The 23,016-nt window shown below is 45.1% G+C and overlaps 1 protein-coding gene across 2 annotated transcripts in view; it reads right to left on the bottom strand.

Moving 5' to 3' along the window:
• The window catches only part of USP48 (ubiquitin specific peptidase 48), a 776,411-nt gene that overhangs the window by 212,574 nt on the left and 540,821 nt on the right, over nucleotides 1-23,016 (bottom strand). For both annotated transcript variants that reach the window (XM_086921588.1, XM_086921587.1), the window contains exon 19: nucleotides 7,815-7,925. In XM_086921588.1, coding sequence (XP_086777714.1) covers nucleotides 7,815-7,925 — 111 coding nt within the window. The remainder of the gene's footprint in view (nucleotides 1-7,814; nucleotides 7,926-23,016) is intronic.

Below are 23,016 nucleotides of genomic sequence, written 5' to 3'. Positions count from 1 at the left end.
CCACCTCGGGGCCAAACAGGTGGTCAGGATTAACTGTTTGGTTCAAGATGGTTGTCTGTATATCTGGTTTGAAGCCTGATATTCTAAGCCATGCATGCCTCCTCAGCAACACGCTAGTGTTTATCGCCCTGGAGGCGGTATAAGCCACGTCCAGCGCACATTTGATGGAAGCGTTGGTGATCAGCTTCCCCTCCTGAATCAACATTTCACCTGCCTCCTTGTACTGATCAGGTAAGTGCTGCAGAAGTGTTTCTAGGGTGTCGTAATGCGCCCTATCGTAGCGTGCAAGTAGGGCCTGCGTGTTTGAAATGCGCCAAATATTAGCTGCCTGCGCAGCAATTCGTTTCCCTGAGGCTTCAAATATTTTTGACTCTTTGTCTGGGGGAGGAGCGTCACCCGTGATCTGCGAGTTCGCCCGCTTACGTGCGTTGGATACAACCAAAGAATCCAGTGGCAAGTGTCCCTTAATGTACGTTGGATCCGAGGGCGCTGCCTTGTATTTTTTGTCAATACGAGGATTGATGACTCGCGCCCGAGTGGGCTCCCTGAAAACCTCTGGCGCGTGCTTCAGCACTCCCTTGAGCATAGGCAATGTCTTGACTGACTTTTCAGCCACTGAGAAAGTGTCAAACAGAAAATCGACATCCACAGGATCTGCATGTAGGTCGACATCATGATTAGCTGCAGCTCTCTCAATCAGAGCGTTGAAGGCTGCAGAGTCCTCTGTTGGAGAAGTCTTTGCTGCAAAAAGCTGCGGTTCATGACCCGACTGAGGGTCCTCAGGGTCGCCTCCGGCAGACCAAGGTTCATGTACCTCCTCTGGATCCGAGTATGCTGGATAATTGTACTCGTCCTCTTCATCTCCGTCACCTTCCCCTGCGTTTGAATGCGTCGGTGAAAGTTCCAAATTATGTGGAGATGCAGGCTCTATAGGGGCAGAAGTACCCGCAGAGTCCTTTTTGTTTTTGAGTGGAATACGATAATGTTCTAACACCGGCTCCGTGGTGATCTTCCGTTTGAGGAGAGAGAGCTTCCCTGTGTTGGCGTCGATGATAACCTCTCGACGCTCCTCATCTGCGAGTGGCTGGAGCCGAGGCTTCGGCACTACCAATGACGCCTTGGGCGTCGACACCACCTTCAAAGGCACCCCGGCCCCATGCTTCGGAGCGAAAGCCTTCGGCGTCGTCTTCGGCGGCAGCGTGTAGCGGATAGGCGCCTGCGCCTTTGCCGGCTTTGGTGTAGGCTGCGGCACCACATCCTTCGGTTCGGGAGCCACAGCGTCCTTCCGAATCCGCTGCAGGGACTCCGCGACCTTTTTTGTTAAGGCCGGGGAGGGCTGGACCGGCTCGAGCGATTTCCCCGAGTCCGGAGTCGGGTCGGCGAAAGGCACGGTCTTCGGAGCCGACACATCACCATACTTGGCCTCGACGGCCGGAGTCGGCGCAGCCAGAGCTTTGGCGTCGTCCTGACGCTTCTTCGGAGCCTTCTTCGGGTCATCGACCTCGACCACCTTCGGCGCCGACGCGGCCGCGTCGGTCGTCTTCGCCTTCGTCACCGGGGTCTTCGGGTCGGCTATCTTGGCGTGGCTCTAGATGTCGGCCATTTTGAATTTCTTAGACGTTGAGGCCTCTGGAGCCTTATGTCCCACCAGTGCGACTTTCACTTTCAGTTTCGAAACCGTTGGTGTGGACCCCGATGACTTCACTTTCGTTTTCTTCAACGGGAGTGGCGCATCAGAAATGTCCGTGGCCGGGCCCGGAGGCGAGGCCGTGGGACGATTAATGAGGTCTTGGGTAAGGCCCGAAGGCGATCCCTCGACCTGGGCCGTATAGTGGGGGTTGACCCCCGAGTCAGTTTGAGGATGCTCCTCCTCTGAGCTATCCTCCACGGTGGCAATGGCCCCATCGTCGTCCCCTACCTCACCGACGACTTCATCAAACTCCTCGTCTCCCGCGTCGTAGTTCTCTTCCTCCGACGCCGGGCTAGAGTCCGAAACTTGAAAGACATTGTCGTCTCCAACGTCTTCTTCGAAGATGTTGTCTGGCGGGGGCGCTGATAACTGGGCCTGGAGTCTAGCGGCCCGACGAAGCTTGAGAGTCTTCTTACACCGGAACTTTGAGCAGGCCATACACCTGGCCTCGTCATGGTCCGGCGACAAACATTTGTTGCACACTGGGTGCACGTCGAGGTGTGAATACTTTGAGGTGCACACTGGGCACCTCTTAAACAGAGTTCATTCCATGTCTGGAGCGTTGCGTAGGCCCGTCCGCGCCGACAGCACGCGGAAGGGCAGCAAGAGTTCGGAGCTGAAGAACAGTCAAACCCGAACGAAAAACGATACCGACGCCAAGCCTAAAGACCTTTTGGTCTCAAGTTAGGAAAGTTAAACAACTATCGATTCCGACAGAGGGAACCGAAACACATCCGAACCCAATGGCGGAAAAAAACAATCTGGGGATGGAGGCGATGCCCATGCGCACTGTAGTCCAGGGGAGGAGCCACCTATCTCGTGATACTTCGAAGACTCTTCCAGGACAACAATGTGCAATCATCCGGACCCAACACTAGGCGGCGATCTATGCACAGATATGAATTCAGCAGCCCACATGCCTCGAACCGATGTTTACGCCCTTCTACCAACACTAGATCAATTAACTGACCCTGCAACTGATTCCACTGGCGTGATAGGCACTCTTGTAGGAGACGAATGTGAAGTCTTGCGTGGGGTACAATTGCGATGCAAGACGCCATCATTCCCAGTAGTTGCATGAACACTCTGGCTGGCAAGGCTTGATTGGATTGGAATTGTAGTATTGTACACTGAATGTTGTGAATTCTGGCTACATTGGGAGATGCTAGAGCTTTAAATACGTTTAGAGTGGCTCCTAGGTATGATTGCATCTGCAAAGGATACAGGTGAGATTTTTGTGCAGTGACTATAAATTCCAGATGATTAAGTAGTTTTATAGTCATTTGAGTATGTTGTAGATAAGTTTGGAAGTGTTGGCTTTGATAAGCCAGTCGTCTAAGTATGGGAAGACGTGAACATGTTGTCTTCTGGGACGAGCTGCAACTACTACCAGACGTTTGGTAAATACTCTGGGTGCTGTAGTGACTCCAAAAAAGTACCTTGAATTGATAATGCTTGTCTGCTATCACAAATCTGAGGTATTTGCGATGAGCTGGGTGAATTGGAATGTGAAAATATGCATCTTTTAAGGCTAGAGTAGACATAAAATCTGCTTTTTGTGAAAGAGGAATTATGTGTTGAAGGTTCACCATGTGATAGTGTTCTGACAGTATATTTTGGTTTAAATGTCGGACATCTAGAATAGGTTGTAAGGAACCATCCTTTTTTGGGAAAGAGCAAATAGAGAGAGTAAACCTCTGAACCTTGGTATTTTATTGGAACCGGTTCTATAGCTCCCTTTAGTAAGAGAGATTGCACTTCTTGTTGGAGCAATTGCAAGTGTTGTGCAGACAGATGTGAGAGTGAGGTGGAATTTTTAGAGGATCGTTGGTAAGCTCCAGGCAATGTTAGATAATTCCGATCACCCATTTGTATGTTGTTATGGACTGCCAAATGGGGAGACAGGGAGACATTTTTGCAGTGTTCCCCCAACAAGTGTGGTATAGCGGGGGTGTTCAGGTGGGGTTGGTGGCAAGAGGGTGGGGGGAAGCAGGGGAAAGTCACTGCTCATTAGGGGAAGGGGAATTACGGGGTGTGCCGTCTCTTCCTCTACCTATAGAGTTGTTCCCTCTTTTTCATTTTCCAAAAGCCTGATCAGCGTCTGGTCCAAAAAGATGCTTTTTGTCAAATGGTGTGTATAGAATGAATTGTTCGACCTCAGGCTTAAATCCAACAATCCTGAACAAAGGATGTATCCTAAGGAGAATGCTAGTGTTGACCTCTCTAGCTGCAGTATCAGCAGCATCTAAAGCATACCTTATTGAAGAGTTGGAAATTAGCTTCCCTTCATTTACTAAGTCTTGGGCTCTGGTTTTGTGCTCATCTGGGAGCTATTGAAGCAGCTGCTCCATCTCGTCGCAGTGATCCAGTCATACCTGGCAAAAAGGCCTTGCGTATTTGCAATGTACCAGTGATTGGCAGCATGGGCCGCTATGCGCTTACCAGAAGCATCTATTAATTTAGACTCCTTATCTGGCGGACGAGCGTCCCTGGTGTTTGGGAATTAGCCCTTTGAGGGGCATTAGACACAGCCAGTGAATCTAATGGCAATTGACCCTTGATAAATACTGGATCAGTTGGGGAAGCCTTATACTTAGGCTTTCCTTTTTTCAGTTTCTATTTTTGGTAAATTCTGGTGGAGTTTTTTCAATACCTTAAACAACCGTGGTTATCAGTGTTTACACATTTTCGCACCATTAAAAACAATAGAAACAGTGTTTTTCCTGTGTTTATGGAATTTGTATTTAATTTTAATTATTGCCTGCTTTCTGCACGAATAGTGTATAGGCAGCGAGTGCACAGGGTATATGAGGTGCAAATACATTTTCAGTGTACCAGAATGGACTACAAAGTCAATAACATTCTTCATTAACTCTGAAGAATGTAAGCATGCTTTCAGTATACCATCTAGCAAGTGACAATGATCTCTTACAGGGAAGACCTTCAGCTCAGGTATCGATTTTGACGGCTTCTCTGCACAATATCTCTTGCATTTCACACTTTTTGTAAATTTAAAATATTTTAAAATGAACATCACATGTCTGTGTGCTTTGTAAATACTTTCAGGCTACATAGAATACAACCATAAAATAGGCATAAGCATACCCAAAAGGTGTCATATTTTGGACCTTATAAGTGTGCAGCCATGCAGCACAGTATCCTGGGTGTTGTGCCTCCAGGAATTTAAGAGCTATACAATGACTTCACACTTATTTTACAGAAGGTAAGGAACCAAAGAATGTGTGTGGTAGTGAACGGGCAGGTAAAGATGGCCTGCAAAACGATGCACTCTCGTTGAGTGCATCACAAGAAAATAACAATGAAAAAATTACCTCTGCAAGCACACAGTCAGTGGAAGGACACTAGCCGTAGATCGGAAAGTGTACTTGGTCCATGCTCCATGGAACCCAACAAACACTGGAAGAAGCGGGATGTTAGCGGTACTGACCACTGAGAAACAAGGAAATAAAAGATGTAGACTCCAACCAACAACACATGAGCTGTCCATATGAGACTTAAAAAGGACCGTGAAAAAATAAAAGTCAAGAACCTTTGTGAATCCTTGCTTACCAATAACAATCACAATATTGAGCGATAATTCAACTGTAAGTCCTAGACAATTTCGTGCTGCATTACAAAAAAAAATTGGCAAAGGTGTCTTACATGACAGGTGGCTACATGGCACTTATTGTGGCCAGGGTGTTTCCCCAAATGATTCACTGGAAAAGAATATGGTAAACAGCATGTTTTAAAACACATTCAGCCAGGAACTTTTGTCAGGGTTGTGCATTATTTAAATATCACTTTGCCACATGCCTTTGGGGCATTACCTAGCCAACCTTTGCAATGGTGTATTGATCATCAAAATGGACTGTAAACATTGGTCAGTGCTCCTTGTAATTTTAACTCCACATTACAGAAGGTGCTTGGGGATTGTTCAACAAGGAATGTTATGGTAAATGGTGTATTTCACATGAGTGACTATTGTACAATCACAGAAACAAATGTGATTTTTCATTATTAATGAGTCTCTAATTTATTGAGTGAGGACCCCTAGCATGCTGCAGCTTGCATTGAAAATGCAAGCAGCTACGGGCCAACGGACCTAAAAAGGCCCAGAGACTATAATATTCTGCATCTGATCCAGCGGCGGTGCTGACTGGCCGGGTTTTGTGATCAGCAATCTAAAAATGAATAGCCACTATTGATGTATCACAAGGATTTATAGGCACATTGTGGGGCTGGATCGAGATACCAGATTTAGGTTTCAGACAAACAATGGACAATGCAGGAACGAGGCCAAAACATGCACACAAATCCACTGACAATATGGCAAGGCGTTGCTAGATCTCAAAAAGGGAAGCACATTTTAAAAGCATGTACACAACGTATGCATATTTCTTTAGCATGCACTCCTCCATGGCAATCATGTTAAGGGTCTGAAATAAAACGCCAACCTTCACGTTTGCGTAACGAGATTGTACCTTACTGTATTGGTTTAACCCCTTGTTAATTCTTTGCGATAGAGGTCGTCTGAACCACAGCAAGATAGCCGGAGTTTGTTCGATGCTTTGGCACTGCATCTCTCGCCGTCGAATCCCATTATCGCGTAGTCTCTTCTTGGACAGAAACGACTTACAAGCGTCGCACTCTTCTTCCATGTGCTTCGGAGAGAGGCACAAGTTACAAACTTGATGTAGGTCAGTGCAAGGATATTTGGCGTGGCACCGAGGACAGAATTGGAATGGAGTACGTTCAATTGCCAGGAGGCTGGACTGATGCGGCTAGGTCCTATGGCCGCCCACGAGGTTTTCGATCGAAAATAGAGCGTTTGTTGAGTGATTCAATATGCGGAGAACAGGGAAACGCGCAAGGAAACAATACCGTTGAGGGTAGAGTGGATTGCGCACTTAGGGGAACACGAAAAGCGTTTTTTGAACCGGAAGCATAGCAATACACATCCCAACTCAATTGTGGAAAAAAAAAACTATCTAACAATGGAGTCGATGCCCAGGCACACTATCACCGGAAGGAAGAGTCACCTTACGTCGTGACTGGAAAGACTTCAAATAAAAACAACTTGCAAACATCCGGACCCAAAACTAGATGGCAGGAGTATGCAAAGTATGTGTATCTCCAGCACATATGCCTCGAACATAATATTACATATACACACAGGGGTCTTTTGGGACAGCCACTGCTACATAGGAGTGTCTTTTTCATAGAGAATCAGCTCATAGAGAGCCTTCATGTTTTGGGGCAAAGAGTTAACCCTCTCCAGCCTTTTGATTTTCTGTTACCGTCATTCATGCATGGATTCGCCCACAGGACAGCCATTTGGTGTTTGAATGACAATTTGCTTCTTTATAACTGAGCCCATACAGGGAAAACATCTACATACATGCAGCCCATTGCAAGCCAATACATGGAAACTGTTTTGTGACCTAGGGAATTAGGCTAGAGACAGCACCTCACTTTGCTGGTAACAGGAACAACTACCCTAAATCTCAGAGACGCAGCCAGACTGAGCCTCTCCAAAACTACCCTTATGCAAGAAATAAGTTACTTAACGGACACTCCAGTTCTTGAGCATTGGCATCTTAGCTGCTCACAACGGAAATAGGATGAGAAAAATAATCTCTTCTCCTGGTCTGTCATGATGAGAGGTTGAACTAATCCAAGGAAGTTGAAGGAAAGGTGAAAATCCTGTGAAATGTATCAAGTAAGCCAAGATAAAGCTTTGCTCTTAGTGAGGACCTCTCACACACAGCATGCAGTAGAAAACAGTCATGTTGCAAACTTTGTTTCACATGTGTTCATATTTCAGCTCTACTATACCTTTGACTGTTATTGCCAATGTGTTTTTCCTTGTGATGGTCACGCTGTCGAGCTAAAAGAAGCAACTACCAGAGCCTTTAAATTGTCAGTTTCAGTTTGTGGCTGCCCCTTCATACAGAGGATTCCACCAAAGTATTCTAGTGTATGCAAAACATGATAGATGAAACAAATATATAACAGAGTACATGGTTCAGAGTCTGGATCATGGCAGGTTTTTAAAAACTTAACACATGACTTGAATAAGTTACAGTTTGCAGCATATAAAAAATAAATTTAAAAAACTCACAGTTTAGAATCTTCCTTGGTCAGGTTATCAAATGAAAACATCAGGCCGCCATGTGGACAAAGAAGTGCACTGTTTCCCAAAGAAGACACAGGGCTGCATCGCGTGGGTCGCCTGAGTGTGTATGGCAGTAGGAGAAAAATACGAATATTTGTTATCATGTGAGAATTATTTCATGAAATACATGGAGTAAAATAAATGGCGTATTAAAAGTATCACAGTGAGAAAATATTCAAAGCTAATACTTGCAACAACAAACTGTGACATGCGCATCAATGAGAAACAATTAATGAATATTTAGTCTCAAATTACTTAATTCCAGTATGCCATCTGCTGATCCATCTTTACCATGGATGGAAGACTGGCTTGCCCTTCAGAAAAGTGTAAAAGTAAAGCCAACTGTGACAACCAGTTTCCAGGAGTACCAGGGCAGTCAGGAATTTTAGGGTCCAATTGCATCAATCAGAGATGTTCCAATTGGTGTCCTGGGACCACTGGACTACATAGATCCCAAACTGAATATCCACTTACTTCCCTCAAACACTTTACTCTCTGAGGGTAGCAAGACAGAGCAGCCCAAGGCTTACTCAAGGAAGTATTGTGGGTTAAACACTCAGAATACAGTATGCATAGTAATACATGGTAATAGGACCAATGGTTACTCATCGTTTTGTTTTATAAAAGAAAAGTGCATTAATACACATAATGAAAATCTTCTACACATAAAACTATGATACACAGTGAAAGCAAGAAGTCTTTGCGACCCTCTTTTCCAGAGTTCTGACCCCAAGCAGTATTCTAGTCCATACGTACAGGTTAAGCACTATGCAGTTAACTTTGGCTTATACAGACCATGTTGCACAGGGTACTCTTCAAAACCAGAGCAACTGCACCAATATGTATTGTAAAGATTTGGTTTCACCAAAAGTTCCTGGTCCACCCACTGTCTCACCATCCAAAGGAATAGAATTGGCCACCCTTCCTTGGAGAGGATATCACTCTGGTGGTGTAAGTGGTCTGCTTAGGGGTGTCTGGTGTCTATGTCCCAGTCCCAATACTCCGACAACCACAGGACTAGCTGTAAGAGGGTAGTGGCTGGTCAAGGTGCTGGTACACCCGGATACACTCAGATGACAAAAAAAGATGGAGGCCTGTATTTCAGACCCAACTGGTCAGAGTCTTTGTAATATCAGGGCACCCAAGAGGCAAGCCTGAAGTCTAAGCAAGTTTTGGGGCATGAGCCAAGGGTTCAAATGGTAAACTCATCAGCAGGACCATATTCTCCAACAAGAAATGCCTCTCAAAGGTTCTTGCATATAGGTTATTATGTGTTGGGATGCTGCAATGTCCCACACCTGGTGAGATAGAGCCCAGCTTCTTCCAACAGACTGACACTTTCCTTTCCACACGCATACTGGTCACAGATACACCTTCATAAGCCCCAAACCTATTCAGAGGTTGGCAGGGAGAATGATATTCCACAAGGATTCCATTCCTGCACCTCTGTTTATTCAAACACGACTGGTTTGCGGCCCTTCTCTGTAGACAAGTGAAATGTTGAACAGCCCATTGGCTGATGAGACCAGTCTTGTACTTCCCTTAGGGACAGGCTGAATGAATCAGGGGGTCTGCTACTTATAAATCCTTCGTGTTCCTACAATCCAGAGAGAGGGCATATTTCCTGCATGTTTACTACATTATCACTGCATGGGGAGAGCTTGCTGCCCTCCTCCCCAGTCTCTTGGGACCGGTGTGTGCTATGCCCAGGGAAGGATGCTACTTAACTCTCAGTAAGGGGGCATGACTACAGGATAATGACCATCAACCAGGGGAAGTCAGTGCTGTCTTAGCAAAGGTAGTCTGTGTTAAAGCCAGGTAAGGGTTTTGAAAAATAGCTGACCGACTGTGAGCCCTGATTTAAAATGAACCATCAAGATTTTTTAATGTACCAATTTTTTCCCATTATGTGTTTCAGTTCATAATTGAGGTTTCCAATAATTCTGATTGTAAATTGCGTCTATTCTCGAAATGAGTTTTTACCTAAATGGTGTTAATATCTTTGACCAGGCTTTTGTAGAACCTGTCACTAAAAAATCACACTCGGTGTAATGCACGTTCGACTATCCACTCTAAGATGGTGCCCACGGCCTTTCCTTTCTGTCACCGACACTATGTAGTCCCTCTTCCATTCCCTAACGCGGAACTGCGCAGTCCTTCCTCTATCTCTGTACGCGAGGCGCTCAATATCCCGGAACCTTTTCAGACCACCAACACCGATCCAGCCATCGCGCTGAAACCGACAGGACCCACTGGTCGTCCTCGGAGGCTCATTCTAGCGGTAAGCCCTTCCCTCTCATCCCCTTATTCCCCGCTCTCAGCCGCCCACAGCGCTTTTTACTTATGGCAATTGCTATCTCCTTACAGGGCCCGGAAATCCCACGCTCATATGCGTGATTTCAAGTAAACTCAGTAAGAATGGTTTCCCTTTTTCCACGGTCATTATTAAGCCTCGCACGGATACTTCCCCCAGCGGTCCAAAAATTTAATCCTACCCCCCCTTTTGTAACCAACAGTAACATGCGATCCAGCACCCTGCTCTGAAGGTTATCAGGGTCCCCTGGCCGCCCTTGAGCCTGGCCTTCAAGGTATTCCTTGTTATTCAAGGTTGGCCTCAATTATCACGATCAACCACCTCCTTATTTTCTGAGATTCCTTCACCAGCACCATACCAAAATGCCATGCCGAGTCACTGCTCCCACTTGGTTCGCTGTTGTATGTCCAATTTTGACACAATTTACTCGGTTTTACCCACTTCAGAAATTAGTCACATATCTGCATGACAGTGCACCCAAATATGAGCACATCGACAACTGTGCCCTTTGGATACAAGCACCTAAGGCTCAGTGCACACATTATGCATGTGCACAACTCCATTTTTTCACAAAGTAACCTTTCACAGTCTGAATTAAAGAGGTATGTCTGACATGTCTTTTCTGCAAAATTGAGAATTCTAAGACAATTGTTGTTTTTTCTTCCTTTCCTCCTGTTTTAACCCCGCAGGCCTACCAATATAATTAATCAGGCAAAGCTCAATTTAATTTAGTCCTGATGATGATCCCGTTGTAACCCCTGGAGATAGGGATCGAAACGTTCGTCGACTGTTTTACATAGTACTGCTGCTTTTTCGATTTAAGATTTATGTTGCAGTTACTGTGGGATAGAGCTTACTTATAATTTCATTGCATTGTAAGCCGCCATTTCTCCTGTCTTGTTTGCCTGTTATTTATTTTTTCCCCCATGTATTGTCCTCTCTTGACTTGGTACAGGCTTGTGCCCAGTTATTATTTTTGTGTGACTTGCTTCACTTTATATGTGTTAATTCTCTAATTCCTCAAAATAAAAAGCTTCCTTGTCCGGCTGGACATTGAAAAAATACAGTCTTTATTTTTAGTCTGTGCCTATTCTAATCCAATTTGTTTAAGCTAAAGGACCATTGTTTAATATAAAAAACTAGTACTACCCGGGGTCCTTTGCTACCTACACGGGTTCACTTGTTCAAAATAATAAAAAAAATAAAAAATAAAAAAAATAAAAGCATTTCAAGTCGCTTGCCAGGAGATCAACACACGACAAGTATGTTCTTGAGAGTGATGAAGAATGTTTTTGCTCCAAAACCGGTCTTCGCAGTTTAATACTAGAGCATTTCCTTCAAATATAACTTGCTTACAAACCTTAGACTCATTTCATATACATCAGCCATACAATGAAAGAGGGCAAACCCCATAAAACTAGGTATGGTAAGAAAGTACTAGTAATCTAGTATGGACAGAGAAAGGCAAAAATTACTCTCAAATCGATTTTGGTCATTCATCTTAAAACATATTTGTTACTGCAACATTGAGGAAAACAGAAGCTCTTTAACAGTTTTGATACAAGGACCTCAAAACATTTGCGGGGTTAATCTGTCTAAAAATTGTATAAATAACTAGAAAAATGTACTGGGTTTGAGGTCTCCTGTTAGTCAATAAGTTTTAGCAGATGTATAATTGGAATCTCCAAAGGTTTGTTTTATTTTTTAACAAAATAAGCAACACAGGCAAGCAACACAAACCTGTGTGGCTTATCTTGTTAAAAATAAAACAAACCATTGGAGATTCCAATTATACATCAGCTTAAACTTATTGGCTTATAGGAGACCTCAAAACCAGTCCATTTATCTTTAAAAACATGAGAGCAAAAGTGATTAGGCTTGAACTATCTGAGAGTGTTTTTAAAAGGTTATACTGGGACTCTAGGATTTGGAAAAAAACTCCTTCAAACATAATGTGCTGCCCACTTTTATACACCTCAAACTACAGCCTCATAACAGGTTTTGAGAGAAAGTGATATGTTAGTGATGACTAGGAATGCGCTGGGAAGTCCACTCACTCCTGCTTTAGAACATATTCCTCAAATATTGGGAGCAGAAGACTACACAGGAAGAATTGATTCTCCATGTCTACACTTTGTATAGATCTTTTACTAAGAAAATATCAATATCCAATGAGTTATCCTTGCAAAGAAGCCAATTTATGAGTCCTATCTATTGCTATGATGGCTACACACTTCTAGAAATCCACAATGCTGGTGGGGCTCTGTTGAAGCGGGCAATGAAGTTTGTTGAGGTAAATTTAAATTGTAGCTTCTCTGCTGATTTTGTTATCAATCCTTAAAAGTAGGTAATTTCCTGTAAAGGTGACATAGGCAAACCCTCCCCCTAAAATGTATTCAAATGAATGCAGGTGGTCTGAATGAGATGAGAATAATTACTCTGTGATACTATAATCGTTCTAATTCCCAAAAACATCTTGGAAGTCACTGGAAATTTGATTAAAGAAAGAAACTTTCTTCAAATTGAGCAAACCTTTGGGAGTATGCACCCTTTTAGAAGGGGAGTCCACTCTGGAGAAAACCACAATAGCCATGCCAATATGAAATAACACCAGTGGACCACAAACACACCCATTGTGGGGAGAGGATGTGGCGTAATGGCCTTCTCTGCCAACTTCGAAGCCACTGGGAACCAGCTTCGAGTCTCTGCATCAGCGTCAACACCATATGATTTTTGGAAAATCACTTAATCTTCCTGTGCCTACAATTCAGTGCCTTAACCCCTTCGATGCTCATGACGAGCTCAGCTCGTCATGCAGTACACTGCTCGTGTGCTCATGACAAGCTGAGCTCGTCATGAACAATGGGAATAAATGAGAGTCAGCACAGAGGGGGAATAGCTGCAGCACTGATGGTGTTAAGACCCTCATGGGTGACCTGCTGTGCTTTACAAATCCTCAATTTGATTTATGATTATGCAGGCTGTATCTTACACTGCACTGCCCCAACAAAAGAAGCTGGTAACAGCCAGTGTTTGAACTGCTGCCTATCTGAAAAGTTTAAAGGCTCTGTGTAGAAACAACTGATGTGGGAGTCACACCATCAGAAGATGCCACATTCTTAGTTAGAAGGACAATGGTATCCCTCAATGGGCGTGTCAGAGGTTTTTACATTTTGTGGAATGTAGGAATATTAAACATGCTTTATGTGGTTCTCATAGGAGAGGTATCCACTGTAAATAATAAGCTAAACCTCCGAAAAATGTATTATAGATGCAAAGCATTTTTAAACAAGCAGTTTTCATGGAGAAAAAATAACATTCCTCATCAAACTGCAATGCAGTAAAGAGTGAGGGCAGACAAAAAGGGACTCATCAATAAATTGACAAGGCAATGGACTTGGTGCAAGCTCAAAAACAATGATAGAGTAGATGTTAACAATAGGGGGTAACCTTGCCTGGCAGAATTCCCCCCTCCCCCCGCCATCCACCAAACCTGGGTTCTGTGCACTTAAGTAGGAGTCTCATGTACTACTGGGCGGCCGCTCCTTCGCCTACCTGGCCCCGGTCTTATGGAACTCTCTGCCGGTGAAATTATGTCTTGAACCAAACTACATCAAATACCGGAAAGGCATTAAAACATGGCTATTTAACCAATAAAATTTCATTTTTATAACCCATCTCTTCTGGCAAATCTCGGATCCAAGGAGGCGAGAAACCGTCAGGGTAGCTGTTGCGCCATACAAATTTAATAAATAAATAAACAAATAAACAAATAAATAAATACTACTACATAAAAAAAAGAATGCAGGCAATTAAATCTACATTCACATCATGAATATTATTGTGGTTCCGTCAACCACTACCTACTCCTAAAAAATGTTTTTTTTTGTTTTTTTTAACATTCACAAAAGGGTAGGGATCCCATGGAAACACCTTCATGGGTTACCACCTCCTTTGAGGTGGTGGTAAAATACTGACGTTTTGCGACCAGATTTTGGTCACTGATAATTAATACGTACCATATAGGGGAGATGGGCCGTGGATTCCCTCCTTGGTCGTCACCTACCCAGTCGGTCTTAAGACAGACTTCCTTTCGTCTCTACGGTTGTCTCTTCCTTTATCCTCACTTTCCCTCCTCCCCTACCCCCCACTACTTTCTCTCCTCCCTTAATGTATTGCTGACTGTTTGATATAATGTTTATTTGTTTGATCCTTTTCTGGAATATTGTTGAACCACATTGTTGCACTTCCTTTCTTCTCTCCTGTCGTCTCCTACCGCATCCTCCCTCTATTTATGTCTCTCCTTCCCTCCTCTCTCAATGTATTGAGACTGAACTATTTTGTCTGATTCCTGATGGAGCTACTTGGTTTAGCTATAGGGGAGATGGGCCGTGTATTCCCTCCTTGGTTGTCACCTACCCAGTTGGTCTTTAGACAGACTTCTTTTCGTCTCTCCTTATTGTCTCTTCCCTAGCTCCTATCCCCTATCCCCTGAATCTCTCCCCTTGCCTGCTACTCCGCCTACCCTCCTGTCCTTTGTGCCCTTTGACTCAGCACTCCTTCTCCCCTTGTTGGGGAAAGATCCAATATTTATACTCTGGAGTCTCAGCGAACCCGCTGAGTGAGTCCACTGCGCCAAGGGAGCCACTCTCACTTGAGGTATGGTATTGCACCCCTTGCCAAAGCACTCCCTCTCCCTTTTTTGGGGAAGGATCCAGTATGTAGGCCTTGGAGTCTCAGAGACCCCTCTGAGAGAGTACACTGCATAAAGGGAGCCTCTCGCAACAGAGATAGGGAAGTGATACCACTTCCCCCGGGATCACAGCTTACTGGACTTTGGACGTTGCCTTGACTCGTCTACCGGTTTGTGTCCCTGTCTCCCTTCCCCTCCTCTTCCCATGCTGTGTCTCTCACCCTCCCCTCCGCTTTCCCACCTTCATTATCTGTCTACTTCCCCTGCTCTAACCCCCCTCCCCATAATATCTCACCTTGCCTGCTTTTCCCCTTACATATTTGTGCTTATTGTTTATCTCGACCTTACAAGTAACTATGTTGCCATGCTCTAAGAACTATGTAACCTTTGTAACAATGTAACCTGTAACTATGATCTGATGCTCATGTAAAGCGCTCTGATACCTCCGGGTCTAGCCAGCGATATATAAAACTTTTTAAATAAATAAATAAGTATTTGGAAGGGAAGCCCATAACATGCCCCTTCCAAATACCAATTCATAATGGTTTCCTAAGTCTATTTAACAATTCGGAAACATGTTTAGTTAAGAATATCCACAGAATTAAAAGGCATTTAAAACAGAAAAAGCTTTATTTTGCTCTCAGTTATCTAGTCATGGTTCAAGCTTGTTAAAACTAAGAGTTGAATATCGGAGTTTTAACAGTGAAATCTTTTTTCAAAGTTTACATAAAAAATACCAATTATGCTTTAATTCTGTTTTAAATTGCCAACTTTAAATTACACTGACAGCATAATGTACTCAAGATCGTGCTGAGATAGAATTTCAGGAAGGTCTTCTAAAGAAGAGGAATGAAGTAGAAGAGAACTCTCAAAAGCCGAACCAGATGATCAGAAGTGTATTTCCCTTTGGGGTCTCGTTCGAAGCAAATGCATGCAAAGTCCAAGCATTTTGCATTCTTACTGCTGGATGTAGTGGTGGATGAGAAATTCTGATGCAGCATTTCATAGTAAAAAACACAACCTCAATGTCACACCTTAGCCATTCTGACGGATGACCAGGATAGTGACTTTGTGGCCTAATGCAGTAGTCACAGCCTTGCCTATGGTAGAATGAGCACGCAAGCCCTCAGCGGGTTGTTTCTTGGCCAATGTGTAGCTGATCTTTATGAGGATTTCTATCCATATTGAGAAGGTATGTTTCTGCTCAGCCTTCCCATTCTTGGCCCCTACATTCCCTACGAAGAGTTGATCATCCACCCGGAACTCTTTAATGTGATCAAGGTAGAAAGACAATGCTCTTTTTGGGTCCAGACAGTGGAGGCTCTCCTTCTCTTTTGAAGGGTGAGGTGGAGCAACGAAGGTAAGCATTGCGATGTTCTGGCCTACATAGAAAGTGGTCACAACCTTCAGGAGGAAGGAGGTGCATGTCTGAGGTACCAGCTTGTCTGGATAGAAAGTGGGGTTCAGAGAGTGCCTGCAGTTCACTGACCCTCCTGGCCCATGTAGTGGCCACTAGAAAAGCAGTCTTGAAGGTTAAAAACGGGAGAGGGCAGTTGTGCAGTGATTCAAAGGGCGCACACAATAAAAAGGTGAGGAAAGGTTCAAGTTCCACTGGGGCATAATAAAGGGCCTGGGAGGAAACGTAAATTGCAAACCTTTGAGGAACCTAGCCACTAAAGGGGACTTGAACAAAGAAGGTTGGTCAGACAAAACTGCTGAAATGGCCGATAAGTAGCCTTTAAGTGTGCCCATAGTAGAGCCTTGCTGAGCCAAGGACAGAACAAACACAAGTACTTCAGAAAGGGGGCAGAAAGAGGATTGATGTTCCTAGATGCACACCACGCCACAAATGTAACCAGGCAGCAGGTGTATACAGACTTGATGGAAGGATATCTTTGTGAAAGAATAACATCACAGACTTTGGGAGGAAGGTGGAAAGCAGTCAACTGCCAGTCCTCAATCTCCATGCATGTAGGTGAATGGTGAGCATGTTTGAGTGCAGGACCCTCCCCAGTTGCTGCAAAAGAAAATCCTCTTGAAGGAGCAGCTTGATCAGGGCACTAATGTTCATGTTCAACAGCTCAGGATACCAAGCTGTCTGTGCCCAATCGGGAGCCACATAAATTACTTGGGCCTGCATATTCCCGATCTTCTTCTGAACTCTGGGCATGAGCGATTTAGGCAGAAAGGCTAACAGAACACTGGAGCGCCACTCAAAACGAAAAGCGTCTCCAGAATGCAAATTTGTGGACATTGCTCGTTTTCGATGGTGGGGAACAGATTTAGCCAAGCCTCCCCCAGCCTCATGATGAGACCTTACACCAACTCTGGAGGGAGATGCCATTTGTGATCCACTAGGCTTCGTTGGCTGAGCTCGTCCTACCTGGTATTCAGAGAGAAGCCAGATGTTGAACCACCAGGGAAATGCCCTGGCTTTCCAGCCACGTCTAGAGACACAGAGCCTCTTGACAAAGGGTCCACGACCCTACCCCGCTCTGTTTGTTGCAGTACCTCATGGTGGTGGTATTGTCCATTAACACCTACACCCGTCTTCCCTTGATCAAAGAAAGAAAGGCTTTTAATGCCTAGCCTGAAGCTCCAACAGGATGACATGAGGCCCGGACTCTGCCAGAGACGAGAGTCCTCTGATTTCGACCTCTTCCAGGTGGCCTCCTCATCCCAGGAGTGATGCATCTGTCACTAGTCAGTTCTGGTCGGTGAAGGGAGAGGTGCATGCCACTAACATAATCGCAGTTTGTCAACCACCACTGGAGATCTTTTACAGTTCCCTACGAGAACTGGACCATGTCGGAGAGATTCCCGGATGCTGTGCCCACTGGAACTTCAGGTCCCACTGCAGAGCCTGCATATGCCAACAGGCATGTGTTACTAGCAGGATGCATGAGGCCCAAAAGCCTCAGGGTCATTCTCAGCAAAATCCAAGCAAGAGGCTGAAACATCGTTCTAATAGCCTAAATATCCTGGACCCGCCACTCAGGAGAATAGGCGCGAAACGCCACTATGTCCAGAACAGCTCTGATGAAAGGGAATGTCTGAGATGGAGTCAGATGTGACTTCGACACGTTTTTTAGTGAACCCCAGCAAGTGCAGGAAGTTCGCCATAGTCTGAAGGTGGGAAACGACTGCCTTGGCAAGCTGGCCTTCAACAGCCAATTGTCAAGGTAAGGGAAGACTGGAACACATGACCTCCGCAGATGAGCTGCAACCACCACCATCCCTTTTGTGAACACCTGAGGGGCACTGGTAAGACCAAAGGGGAGCACAGCAAACTGCAAGTGTTCTTAGACCACAGTGAACTGCATCTAATGTCTGTGGGCAGGGAGGACGGGGATGTAGAAATATGCGTCTTACAACCCAATCTCCTGCGCTCAAGGCAGACAGGAATTGAGCGCCTGTGAGCATTTTGAACTTCTTTTCATTAAGAGATTAAGAAGACGCAGGTCTAGGATAGGATGAAGGCCTCTGTCCTTTTGGGCACCACAAAGTAGCAGACATAGCAACCACAACCTAATTCTAATGCTGGCACTCTTTCAATGGTTCCCTTGGCCAAGAGAGCTAACACTTCCTGACAGAGCAAGGAGACGTGAAACTCCGTTAACCGGTCGTAAGTGGGTAGCATAGGCAGAGGGGTGGTTACAAAGGCAGTGGAGTAGTGCTTTTAGATCTGTTAAGTCTACGGTCTGATGTTACAGACCTCCAGCAGTGCAGGTGATCAGAGTATCCTGCCTCCCACTGGATGCCCCTGATGGTAAGAGGACAAACTAAAAGGGTTTGGGGGCTGTAACTGCCAAGAGTTGGTGGGTGGTGGTGGACTGGCCTGACCTCAGACTACCTCTTACATGTGATCCATGGGACCTGCGTCCTTGGCCACGAAAAGGCTGGTTAGCCTGTTGGTCGTTGTGGCAGGGATTGTATGGACACAGTTGGAAACCCCTTTCCTGTCCACGGAAGGGGCAGAAAGCAGACTAGGTCTGGCAAGGGACCATGCAGAAGCCCAATGACCTGGCCATAGCTCTGCTATCCTTAAAGCGCTTCAGCGAGACTCCACCTTCTCTCCATAAAGATGAGAGCCATCATAGGGTATGTCCATTAGCGAGGCTTGGACATCCCCTAAAAAGACAGTAGTTCTCGGCCAGGCATGACGCAGAAGGGCCACCGATGATCTAATCGCTATACCTAGCAAGACGTTTGTGTCCAATCCAAATGGTATGGTGAACAGTGCTACGTCTCCCCCCTTCAGCAAAAGCTTGGGAGAATACTGCTCAGGCCCCCTCCAAGACCACAAGCAGCACTTGCACAACCAAATCTCCAGATCGTATGGGAGTATCAGCCCAAGAGGCACGGCACATGGTGTTCACCGACCGCTGTGCAAGGCTGGCAGAGGAGAACCTCAGTTTCCCCAAGGGGTTCATCCTCTTGGATTCCCCATCCGGTGAAATGGTAGGGCATGCGCCGGGGTAGACCCTTGGGTTTGGGGTGCGACCACCAAGCTTTCCGGGGTGAGGAACTATGTAGGGAAACTGGGGTTGCCAGGAGCGGTGTGATGGCGGCGGGCAACTGTTTGATATAGAGGAGCCCTTGTTTAGGGCTTAGATCAGGCCCTGAGTAGGACATTGGTAAGGGCTTCATTAATACGGAGTAAGGGCTCAGATGAGGAGACTCCCGGTTGAAGCACCTCTGTCAAGACATTCGTCTGAAGGAAACAAAGTCTAAGACCTCAGCCGCCTTATGCACCACCATAGTGAATGAGGAACCCTCCTCAGGAGCCACAGTAGGGGGAGAGACTATCGGCGTCAGGAGATGAGGAGTTTCAGGGGATACTCCCTCAGCGCCTTCTGGGGAATGGTGCCGCTGTCCTTGCAGGTCTTGTATTCGTGGTTCCTCTCCAAGCACAAGAGACAAACCAAGTGTGGGTCTGTCACGGACATCTGCCTGTGCCAGGCACCACATGGTTTGAAACCAGGTTTCTGTGGGGGACATCCTGTCATAAAAGGAGAGAAATCTCTTTTAAAAAGTTTGACAAAAAGTCAAGAAAAATATAGTCAAAAAACGACTGTTGGTAGCTCTTCACGGATCAGCGCTGTCTGGTGCAAAAAGGAAAAACGGGCCTTCAGGGCACTGGGTTGGGGGCCTAGAAAGGCACTGCACACATCATTTCTGGCATGGAAGCCGCAGGGCCGAATTACGCCACCTACCAGCGCCCAGGGGTACTGCTCGAAAACATCCAGATCCAGTCTGACGCCTGGGGAATATTCTAAAGTAAGCAGCTGAAAGTCTCTAAAAGATAGAGGCAACCATGAAGATAGTCTCACAGAAATGCTATGTCAGTATTTTATTTATTTTTATAATATTTATTAAAGCAACTTATATAAAGCTCAGATTATACTCATAAGATGTATCTCAGAGCTGCAAGTGTGGAATCTATATAGAGATAGTAAGAGGATTCTGGAAATCAATGACAGGACATCAAAGAAGGCTTAGGCAAAAAGCCACTTTTTTTAGACTTTTTGAATTTTATCAGGGGAGAGTAAGGAGATGGTTCTCCAAGGGAACTTGATTCCAGAGTCTTGAGCCTTCCAACTTGAAAGCCTGGGAACCCCACTTGGGAGTATTTAGACGAGGGGCAACAACAAAGGCTAATTATAGTGGCTTTAGTTGACGAGTGAATATTTTGAGAGGGCAGGCACTTTGTTACATGTTTGGTAAAGAACGTGGGTCTGCAATTGTGATACATTTTGTACATCATGTAGGCTCGTGTGAAAATGATCCGTTTATCTGCTGTAAGCCAGTGTAGAAGACGAAGTGTTCAGATACAAACTCAAATTTACGACTGCAGATGGATCTTGTAGGAAAGTGCCCCTTTCTGACATGGTGACCCCTCTCACCCATTATTTGCCACTGGTACTGATGTTTTTTACTGATGTGCACTGGGTACCTACTAAGCAGGCACGAGTGCTCTTTCCCTAAAAACAAGCTAACATGGTCAAATTGTCACACAATTGGCACACACTTTAGCACTCCTGTAGGTCCCTGGTAAGTGGCACCTCTGGTACCTAGGACATGGGTACTAAACAGGGTGCCTAAGGGCTGCAGGATGTATTATGTTACCATACGGGACCCCTATACAAATTGCATGCAATCAGCCATTGCAGACTGCGCGTCATGGTGCAAACCACGAGTGAAAAAACGACATGGCACACTCAATGTGTGCCATGCCAAAGTCACTGCATGTAAATCAATGCAAGTCACCCCTACAGCAGGCCATGTAGCCCTAAGGTAGGGTGTATTATATTACAAATAAGAGTATATCTGCATTAGCGGCTATGCCCATGTGCTGTCTAGATCAATTACTAGATAGTACAAGTGAACAAGAAAGCCATCTTAAGTACATGTACTGGGCACCGGTCACCCAGATACATGATGGCTTCACTGAAACCTATGGTGTGTGTTATGAAACACCTTGTCTTAATATTTCCATAATGATCCTATTACTGGATTTCTTTTTACATGCATCCAGAGGGCACCTTAGAGGTGCCCCCTGAAACCTACTAGTCCTCTAGTGTGCTAGCTGACTGGTATTGCCACGCCTGGCACCACAGAAGAGTTTCTGACCCCCTGCAGATGAGAGCCCAAGCTCTCTGATGCCAGAAACAATGTCTGCTCCGGAGGTAGGTGTTCACACCGCCTCCAGGAGGATGGCTAGTGATTAAGCATATCAAGGCCAGGGGCTTCAAAGCCCCTGCCGCCTTTGATACGAGACCCTGGCTTCCCCCAGACCTACGAGATGCAAGGTCCTGCTCTGAGGCCCATTTGACTTCAACGTGGTGAGTTCGAGGCCACCACTGTGAAAAGCACGTCTACACAGGGCAGGTAAAATTGAACTCTTGGTGCTTTCTTGGACCTTGGCCCCTACTTACCGTCAGAAGAACAGTCCAGTAAGTTGTTTGCAAGTGACCTTATGCAGTGTTTGTTTCTCCCGTAGGATAACATAACCGCGTTGGAGGCTCATGCCTCAAATCTGACAGCTGTATTTTCTGTGTTTCTGAAAATCACTAACTTGAAAAGATTTTTTTTTTTACTTTTCTTTATTGATTTTGATAACATAATACAATTACGTAAAGCATCATCAAGCAATGAATACAGGACAATTAGGCAATGAAAGTGGCTCCGCAAATTTACACCAAAACACATCAAGGTTTATATAAAGAAAATGAGCAGAGAAAGACACTGTTTGCATCGGTTAATTAAAGCTTCACACATTGTGTTAAAATAACATTAATGACCGCCCAGAGGCAGTGAGCAGTTAACAGCCTTATATGATCATATTAGGACACTAATGTTGATTACTGACAACATCACCCACCAGTTCGCCTGTTTCTTTACCTATCGAATACTGTTGAAAAGGGTCCCAGTACGACTTTGGTCTAGATTGCGAGGGGAGAGGGGAGAGTCCGACGGTGTATTGCAATCGGGCCCCTACCCACATCATTGCAATCCGTCTCTTCGCCAAAAGCAGTGCCATTTAAATCAATTGTCTGGAATTTTTGTCAATAGTTTTGGTATAGCCTAGGAGAGCTAAGTACGGATCTGGCGTTAATGTAAGGCTGGTAATATCATTTACTTTCTGAAATATTGTTCCTCAATACTCCAATATTTTCAAAACTGGACTATTGCAATGCCCTTCTGCTAAATGCCCAACAGCAGGTAGTGGATAAACTGCAATCGGTCCAAAATGCGGCAGCTAGGGCACTTCTTTCCATTCCCAAATACCAATCCGTTTCGGCGGCCATACGTCAACTGCACTGGCTTAGAGTCAGAAGCCGCATAAAATTCAAGGCCCTCTGTATTGCATATAAGGCCATCCACAACTCAGGTCCTCAATTTTTAATAAATGCTTTCAGGATTTACACCCCAGCAGGTCTCTCCACTCGGCATTCAACTACCTTCTTCCACTCCCTCGTACCAGAACAGTTGCTTGGGGAGACAGACGCTTTTTGGTAGCTACGGCGAGGCTTTGGAATACTCTCCCTCTCACCATCAAGACCAGTCCAACCCTTTTAATTTTCCGAAAACAGCTAAAAACGTGGCTCTTTGATAAATAAATTCATTTTTCACTATTT

This window comes from Lissotriton vulgaris, chromosome 5 (assembly GCF_964263255.1).
Source record: "Lissotriton vulgaris chromosome 5, aLisVul1.2, whole genome shotgun sequence".
NCBI classification, from domain to species: domain Eukaryota; kingdom Metazoa; phylum Chordata; class Amphibia; order Caudata; family Salamandridae; genus Lissotriton; species Lissotriton vulgaris.
This window is presented reverse-complemented; position numbering and strand designations above follow the sequence as displayed.